The 9549-nt window shown below is 37.7% G+C and overlaps 1 protein-coding gene across 1 annotated transcript in view; it reads left to right on the top strand.

The window, feature by feature from the left end:
• The first annotated feature begins 2201 nt into the window (after positions 1-2201).
• The window catches only part of TMCO3 (transmembrane and coiled-coil domains 3), a 29755-nt gene continuing 22407 nt past the window's right edge, over positions 2202-9549 (top strand). The window contains exons 1-2 of the mRNA XM_009575547.1: positions 2202-2747; positions 7156-7335. Coding sequence (XP_009573842.1) covers positions 2301-2747; positions 7156-7335 — 627 coding nt within the window. The 5' untranslated portion in view covers positions 2202-2300. The remainder of the gene's footprint in view (positions 2748-7155; positions 7336-9549) is intronic.

The following is a 9549-nucleotide window of genomic DNA, read 5'->3' as shown; positions in this document are numbered from 1 at the left end:
GGAGGCAGGGTCTAATATCAGCTTGGTGAAATCCGGTGCTACGGTATCGTGTTCAGGAAGGAAAAATCGGGAAGACGACCTGCAATCCATTAGCAAACAAACTGTGCTTAAAAAAGACTCCAAACGACAGGCGTTCCCTCTAATTTGATAATTACTGGTGTATGGAGAGGGGTCTGGTGTTGGTTTTTTTTTCCCCTCTTTATTTGCACTCTGAAGCATATCATATATGCGAGGTCGTTATTCCCTTAAGAGCTTTTGAGCACTGCCCCAGGTGCCACTTTTCTAAATAGTTTTTGTTAGCCAAGTAAAAAACGCTGTACTGTGTCTGAACCACGGTGGTAAGTTTACGCAGTGCAATAATGGGCAAACTCACTAGTATAAATCTCTGCTCAGAATTTACTTACGTGGTTTGACATGCAGTGGAGTGTTTTACTTGCCTCCCTGCAAATGGAAGCTTGAATATACACTAGGCGTTTTCTTCTCCCTCTTTCTTGCAGGAATAGGTTGTAATATATTCAGCAAAATCTCTCCCCAAAACATGTTAAACAGGAAGAGTGTTACTTTGTATACATGAAGAAATATTCCTTACATATCACTCTAGAATTTTGCCAGGTGGTGGGGATTGTTATTTTTTCCTGATTTCTTAAAAATAGTAAACCCTATAGCTTTTTATTAAAGCTCTGAAATATTTCTACTTTATTATTTTATTGAAATTAGAGTGATGTAGACATGCTTTTGCTACTTTAATTACACCTTCAGTTCTTAATTTTAAATGTTTTAGCTCTTCATGTTGTTAAAGCCTAGCCCATAGTCAGCTATTGATAGCTAAATACTTTGGCTTGTATTTAATGCATTGAAAAGAAATAAACCACCCTACAGACAGGTTTTCTCAGTTCTCTCTGAAACGGAGATGCAAGGGCATTTTAAAACCCAAGGGAGTGCATGGCTGGAAGATGCTTGCCATCTTTCCTTCCCGTTCTATATATTGACGATGGCTGGCTTGGATACTTGTGATTGCGGCAGTTACTGCGTTATGGGGAAAGAAGATTCTCTCTTAGGCAGACTACTTCCAGATGACTATGTCCATATGTTGGTTCCTGATTAAGGCTGTTGGCCCAGAGATCAAGATTGCAGCTAAAGTTTTAGGCAAATACCTGCTCTGCTGATGATCAACTAACACGTAGTGTGTTGTGCATTTTTAGAATGCCATGCTTCAGTGATGAATGTATGTTTTGTACATACATTTATACATTATTATGTATAGCTTTGTGGTGTGTGGGGTTTTTTGTGGGTTTTTGTGTTTGTTTGGTTGGGGTTTTTTTAAAGAAAGTATAACTTTGTTATTTTACAGTAATGTCAGTATTTTCCTGTAGGATCTGGGGGAAGGAAATTGGTTCTTAGTTTTGAAATTCTATCCTGCTTGGTGTTAAAAGCAAATATAGCAGTTTAAATATAGATCTTCAAGTAGCTTCTGGGAAATGAATTTATGAATGAATTGATTTTACTTTTAGTGTTCTTATAACCCTATTTTAGAATCATGAGGATCAATAATTAGCTTTGAAGTAAATGCCTCAAGGCCATGCAGCCTTTCAGGTGAAGGCCTTTGATCCAAACTAGTAGCACTCAGAAGTCCAGGAAGTTTTGCTGTTATTTCTTTACTGTAGAAATGTTTCTTTCACAAATATGATTTATAATGTAATCTGCCTCAGTTAAGCTTTTTTTCATTATGTTTTGTATAGTTGAGTGTGTTAATGCTTCTGAGGCTGTATAAATAACAAATGATTATGATACAATTTTTTAGGATAGGTTTGAAAAAATACAAGAAGTTTACTGATAGATAAGAAGAATGAGTTCTGGTGCTAGGTTGAAGTACAGCCTATGGCATTGTGGTTTAATATTTTTAATGGCTTTCTCTCATCTAAGAAGGAGCGCAGATGACTACCATGTGATATGACTAAGCTTTCCATTCAGTGTTTTTAAAACAACATGATCTCTAGAAAATTCTCAAGGGGAAAACAAAAAGCTATCAATAACCTTGGGCCGTTTCTTGGTTTTGGTAACTGTTGACTGAAGGAATTTAAATACCCTATACATTCTGTTAAAGATCATAGCGTAGGATGCAGTCTTAGGTTTGTTTTCTACATTTGTTTGACTCAATGGCCCAACATTATCATGTTTGATAACTGATGGGTACTGTCTTGCAGCATAGTACGCATACTGGAGATGCAGAAACCATGTAGCAGAAAGCTTTGAGCAGTTGTGGATTATCAGTTTCTCCCAACAGCAATAAAAAGTGAAGAATGAAGGCGACTGGATTTATTTCCCTATGGACGTTGGTTTCACTGCCTTGTGGCCAGTTAGCAAATCCTGCAGAACACGAAGATGTAGTAAAGCACGCAATAAAGTTGCACCGTGGGAAAGGAGCTGTTATCACTCAGAGAAAGCAGTGGATGTTGGAGAGCTGCAGAAAACTATCTGGTCTTCTTCGCCAAAAGAATGTTGTTCTCAACAAACTAAAAAATGCTATAAGAGCAGTTGAGAGGGATGCAGGACTGTCAGATGAAGAGAAACTTTTTCAGGTGCATACCTTTGAAATTTTCCAAAAGGAGCTAAATGAAAGCGAAAACTCGGTCTTTCAAGCAATCCATGGCCTCCAGAGAGCTCTACAGGGTGATTACAAAGATGTTGTAAATATGAAAGAAAGCAGTAGACAGAGACTGGAAGCCTTGAGAGAAGCTGCAATTAAGGTTAGTTCCCCCGTGTTTATTACTAGAGTATTAATATTCTCGTGATTTTAATTTTATTATGGCATTGTTTCAATCTGTTTTAATAAAAAAGTGGATCTACGTGAAACTTGCAATGTTTTACTGTTTAAAATGGATTTTGAATGAAGCATTTGTTCTCATTAGTAAAATCAGAAGTAATTCTGGTGTAGAGCTTAAAACTTACTAGCAGTCAATAGTTCTTATTTCAAAACAAAGCTAAGCATAATCATAAGTTCTAAGGCAAATATTATGTTAAAGGGAAAGGAATACAAGAAGTGAGTCAGTGCACATAGCACGGTTGCACTAGATAAGCCAGTGGGATTATCAGAGTGGAAATAATGCCATAAATTGGCAAAATACAGTTTAAACAGAACAACTTCTTGCCTTTTATTTCCGTATTTGTATAGATGTGGGTAAAATGGACATGCAAAATATGAGATGACTAGATTTTTAATCTCAGTATAGCACTCCTAGCCTAAGAAGTGCAAGTTTGAAAGACAGTACTTCCAAGAAAGAGCCAGCTGAGATAACTTTACCAAGAAAAGCACAGATGAGTAACAGTTGAACACAAGTGCTTCATGGAAAGTTCGAATTCCCATGTCAGTGCAGACCTGTAAGGGTGTGCACAATCTGCCACTGTCTACTGGACTTGGTAGTGCTCAGACTGTGTACTGAAAGTCTCCCATTGAGAGAAAACATCATTTAATTGATATGGTATTTAAATTGCCCTTTTCCTTGCTCTACCCCTCAACCACTGGAGGAATATATTAAGAATTTTCTTTGCTTTCTGTCTTCTGAAAGAAGAGGCTACCCTTGCGCAAGAGAGCAAAAGAAGGAAAAAAAAATGTAATCGGTATATAGCATTTGAGCTGGGAGAATCTCTAAAGGGCATTTGTGTAAGAGATGTGCAGATCTTAACAGGTGAAGATGGCAAGAGATTGTGTGCAAGAAAGGTGTGCAGTGAATTGTGTGCAAGAAAGGCTGGTGGAAGTAGAAGTTGGGGTGCAGACTTGGGAGACTGGAGTGGTCTGTGCAGTGAAAACAAAGACTGAATTACGACAAATTTGCATAGGGAGTAGCTCGGATCTAGGTGTGTTCCAATGAAGTGCTCAATATGACTGATACTGGTGCTTAATGGTAGTGCCAGCCTCCGCTGCATAGAAATGGTAGCAATTGTCATGAAAATTACTTTATTTTCCACCTTTTTTTTCTCGGAGCTCTTAAAATAGCAGCAGTGAAGCTGTCCAGAATCTTCTTTCTCATTTACCTAATTCTTGGCAACGTTACTGTAAAATACTAAAGTAATCTATCCTTGAACTTGAGAATGGCACTTCCTCATTTTTCTCATAAAAGGAGGCCTGTGTGTATAATGATGTGTTTTAGATGTGTGTCCTGTCAAAACTTTGCTTCTGCAGACATGGATTGTGTAGGCTTTTTTTGTATTATCATATCAAGATATTTACTTGAACGAGCAATCTTTTATACCCTTCCTCTTATGTCACGCACATGATTATTTAAGCAGAATGTTTGTTGTTCTAACTTTAGAGTTGTTATATAAAGTGAAACAAAGGATAATGGGGAAATACATGCCAAAAAGATGCAAATTACATGGGATACATTTTTTGGACTTCTTCTTACTTCAGAAGACACATATTAGGTCCAATTTTGTTCCAGTTTCATTTTACTGTAATGATTACTTTGTTGGTGTACTCCTAAGATGTCCTTTCCATTTTTTAAACAGCAGTTGAATGGAAAATACAAATGACTATAGAGGGTGCTGGGCTCTTCCCTTCATTTTATTTCTGTTGAGTTAAAGTATTTGGAAGTCTTTAGTGTTGGGATATGTATGCATGTCTGATGCATTTTTTGCTGGTTCTGCTGCTGGGAAAAGGTATAGCAGAATCATTCATGGTTGGGGGGAGGAAGGAAGAAGCGCTGAAGATAGCTTCTGCCTTCCTTTGCTCCAGGAACCTGTGTGGAAGTTCAGGAAAAAGCAATAAGATCTTACCTACTTCTTATCAGCTTCTAATTTCTTGGGGCCTACTACTCAGACATCGATGGAAAAAATAACTCACAAGTAGTGCAAAGATGCATCCTCTTCTGAATGTGCTTTTTTCATCCCTGATTAAACAGTAGAGAGCAACAGCAACGCTACGTTCTTAACCAGCACTTAATCTTAATTTTGCTCATGTGTTTCTAGGTCTCCTGTTTAGTGCACAATCCTTATCTGTATTACTTTGCTTAAAAGATTGTTTGGGATGTACCTTGTGATGAGATGCACTTCTGATTATAGTAGGCTTTTTGAGATAAGTTGTCCTTTTCATGGACAACTGTGATTGTCCCACTCTACTGCCGTTGACGCTAGTCTGTAGGTGAAAACGGAGGTGCCACTTTAATAGACTACAAAAACCTTTGTCTTCATTAATTAAAGGAACTTACAGTTAAACTCAGATATTTCAAAGTTTTTCTACCTTGCTATTCAGAGAAAGTTAACGTCTTGCAAATTAGAGTGTTATTTATTTTTCTGCAGTTTACCTCTAGCTCTGTTCAGCCTGTTTGTCTCAGCTGACAGAAAGGATGGATGGGCTCCCTCCACCCAAAACCTGTTCCATTTTTGAGGGGAAAGAATCTAACCCTTATCAATTCCATCTCACGTTCTAAGTCGTTGCTGACTGAGGAAAGAATCTGCAGTTCACACGGGGGCTGTTTTTTACATCTTTCAAGCAATGTCTGCTAGCAGAGAACAAACAGATAGGAAATGTTTCTCCTTGAGGCTGTGTGAGAGTGACTGTCTCTCTTACGTGTTACATAAGAACTAAAGAGTTGACATTGGGCCAAACACATTAAGAGGTACGTCTTCCAACTCCAGTTATTTTGGGAACTGGGTAATTTTCATCATGCCAGTGTAACTATGGTAATTCTAAACACCAACAGACAGCAATTCTGTGGTTTCATCACAACCAGAGGTATTCATCTGACTGTCAGGATTTTAAAAGGGTTAAGCTACAGTTACAGGTTGTACTGAACATACTCTTGTCTTGGCATCAAGGAATTGATTAAATTATGTGCATGTTCTTGCAGGTTTCAAGGGGAAAAATGTCCATCCACAAACATGTGCGGAGGAGGGGACACTCCGGTTATTTAAGCATAGAAGTTTAGGACCATTTTAGATGCCCAGGTTATCTAAGATATCTGTGTGGGGTAGGCAGAGAAAACACACAACCTAAAGGATTTCTATGTTCTATCTGATTTCTAACTGGGTATGGCAGGGCATCTAAAATGGAGACAGAAACTTCCGTTTTCTGGGAATTCAATCTGACCTAGAGATTGCTTGTATTTCTTGCCCAGTCTGTTTCTTCCCTTGGCAATAATATTGGCTCTCTTAAAGAACAGAAGTAGGGTCTCTCTCATCTAAATCTTTAAAAGAATGTAGGAATGTAAAGTGAATCATCTTATCTTTTTTCCAAAAAACCTCAAATTATACTCTGTCAATACACAAAATATCATATTTGGTTATTATCTTGGTAACCATGTAGAAGGGGCAGCGTTAAGACCAGTCTTGATCAGTAAATAAAACTTACATTTTTAGTTGTCTTTTTGAACCTGAAACATCACAACTTTATCAGGAAAGCTACTGAAATATTTTTACACCATATCAAACCACATCAGCATTTTTTCTTTTCTTACTTCTGAAGTCTAGAAATGGATTTCAGGAGTCATTAGTGCAAGTTCACAAGAAGCCCAAACTGTAAAGATGGATAAAGTCAGGTATTTTACTTCTGATAGGAAGAATGCTTCTTGGGAAACACAAGCAGGAACCTCAGCTAGAGTGCTTGACTGCTCATCTGTACTCTCTCCCAACTGCTTTTATTTTTTTGTAGCTGTTTCCACAGTTGTGGTAATTTTTGAAAACCATAAACAGACCTCTTCCCATGTTTATAAAATGGCTTATAAAATTAAGATTCATTGTGTTTTCTTTCCAAGTTGTTTGTTTGTTGTAGCTAGTACAGCTATGCTTTCAACGTTATTATGCTTCCCTGCTAAAGCACTGAGCTCTAAACTTGACTTGGCTCTAAAGTACTTCCTAGAGTTCCTCAAAGTAATTCCTTTCTTGTATTTTCTGGATTGTAACCTTGGGGCAGCTCTACTCTTTAATGGATTAGAAAACGTGGATTGGTGGATATTTTGTTTGGTGGTTGTTTTTCTTGCCCACTTCCCCCAATGAAAATTGGCACAAGAGGAAGCAATCTTCAAATACCATTATAAAGTCTATATTGCTTTTGCAATTCCATAAGGTGTATTGTGTCAAAAGAAGCGTACATTTATGTCAAATGTTTTCCTGCTTGAAGGCCTGGCCAGCACTGTATCTGTGTGTTGTAAAATTCAACAGGAAGAAATGGAATACGTCGAACTCTTAGCAGCAGAAAAACATCAGGTTGAAGCCCTTAAGAACATGCAGCATCAAAACAAAAGCCTGTCAATGCTTGATGAAATTCTAGAAGATGTCAGGAAGGCAGCTGATAGATTGGAAGAAGAAATAGAAGAGCATGCCTTTGATGACAACAAATCTGTAAGTGATGTTTTAGACCCAGTCTTTTCATTGGTGTGCATTTCTTTTGTAGTTGATATTTAAAAAAAAACAAAACAAAAAACTTTTGGCTCTACAGTTGTTTTTGCTTCCCTTTCAACAGAAGAAAGTATTTAGCAGTAGAATGGTTGCTTGTTAGGAGTGAGCAAACAGGAATAATTACTCCTTTTTGCTAGTGATTTCTGTATTTTTGATTTGAAAGTCCTCCCTGCAGCTGCCACTTTGACAATGACAAGTGTAGTCCATCTCGCTGATACAGCCCATGAGAGTTATGACATTTCAGTGGTGGTGGTGGGGACTATGATATTTAGACTTTGCAGGATATGGAGTTACCACGTTAAGCGTAGTCTCCATTTTTTTTCTCTTTCATTTTGTTGAGAAAGTTATGGGAGAACAAGAATCCTTGCAGTTAGTTTTCACAGTCTGGGAAAAGATATATTGTTCAAGGTAAGGACTTGAAACATGTTTGTGGTGTTGCTTTCTTCCACTTCTGACTTCCTCTGCTTTTCGTACCTTGGCCTATTTGCATTGTTCGTTGTTTCTATGTTGCATGATGGACAGTATCCCTCAGGTAAGGCTGTGTGTATTTGGAGCTGGGAGTACATCAGTTTATTCTAGTGTCCCATTGTGCTGTCCTCGGAGACTGACTCTTTAAATTGTTCCTGTTTACGCTAACATGGGTTGCAATTTTATTTGGCTTTTGCTCTTGAAAGGTTTTTGTTGATTTGCAGGTTGACTTCCGAGGTGAGCATAGCTCTTGAATTCTGCTGAGGAGGAAAAACAGTTGCTCTGTAGTAGAGAGCCAGGCCATTTTTTGTAGTTGTATTGAGAGAAAGTGAAAGCAGCTTTTTATTTTGTGTACACCAGATCGCAGCAATTGTACCCAGTGGGAATCCTACCTAGCGGGACCAACAGCGGGGAAGGGACGAGCTAGCTGGAGTGCCCTCTTCTGTTCCGCTGGGGTATAACGGCACGTTTTAAAGAGAAAAGGAATGAGGTTTCTTCTGCTACACCTGTTAATTGGCAAAATGCCAACGCATCCTTTTTCTCCACTGTATCTCTTTGGTTTTCTGTTTGTATCTCTATTCACGAAAGAAAAGGAATCATGAAATGCAACCTGGAGGACTATTTATATCTCCATCTTTGCAAGAAACATCTAGTGTGTTTTCTCTTAAGCTAGAACACTGGAACATTAGAACAAAGAAGCTCTCATAGAATCATCAGTAATCTGATAAAGATACAAAAGCTTCTATTAAGATATAATCAAATGGAGAAGTGTACTAGGTAAAAATGAAAGAAAAAAAAAAAAGAATCTGAGCTAACACACTTAATGCAAGATGAGTATTTGCGCCCTGTATTCTGTTATGTACAACCTGCTTTAAGGAACTGCTGTTTTAGGAGATAAAATCCTGAAAATAACTGTTTTCTCTCATTATGTCTTCAAATTTATTAGTATTTAAAAGCTCACATGAACCTGTGCCATCTATTCTTGCTCTTCTAGCATAGTTTGTCTTTTGTCAGTTCCCTTTTCTTTTGTAAAAGTAAAAATGCACCATAATATCCACACAATGTATGATTTTTATATATATTACACAGAAAAAAAGATTGTTTTTCATAATGTCTTAATCTTATAAACATCTTCCTTTTTCCTAATATTGTTTCTGACCTAGACTGTGAACTCCACTAGATGAGGAATGTATTTATCCAATTGCATTGCTTTTATATGAGTTTTGATACGTTTTTAATTTTGATGCAGAGAAGTTTGGTTAGATTCCAAACACACAAGCTACCAAGTACAAAGGAACGTGTAACAAACTCTATATGAATTTGGAGTTCCAGAGCTTCAAAGTAGAAGCTTCACTGCTGATGTATTTTATAAGATAATTTTGCCTAGTAAACACTATTGCTGATGTCATAACATTAAATCCCCAAGAAGATACTAGAACAGATGTTGGCTTAGTAGCATTTTGGTTTTTAGGCAAAGTAATAGTCATCTGCAGGACGGGGACACTGCACTGAACAGTGAGATAATTCCAGTGTGAAAGTCAGTGTAAAGTATGTTTTATATTGCAGAACCAACATTTAACAGTAAGCTCTAAGCTCTGTTTTAGTATCCCTGGAGTAGCAACAAGGGTGTGGGAGAGGGGGTCAGGAGCAAAGATGACAGAAAAATAGTAGGATTGAGCACTTACTGTG

This window comes from Fulmarus glacialis, unplaced genomic scaffold (genome assembly GCF_000690835.1).
Source record: "Fulmarus glacialis isolate BGI_N327 unplaced genomic scaffold, ASM69083v1 scaffold2374, whole genome shotgun sequence".
Lineage (NCBI taxonomy): Eukaryota > Metazoa > Chordata > Aves > Procellariiformes > Procellariidae > Fulmarus > Fulmarus glacialis.
Note: the sequence above shows the minus strand (reverse complement) of the source record. Positions and strands in the feature narration are given on the sequence as shown.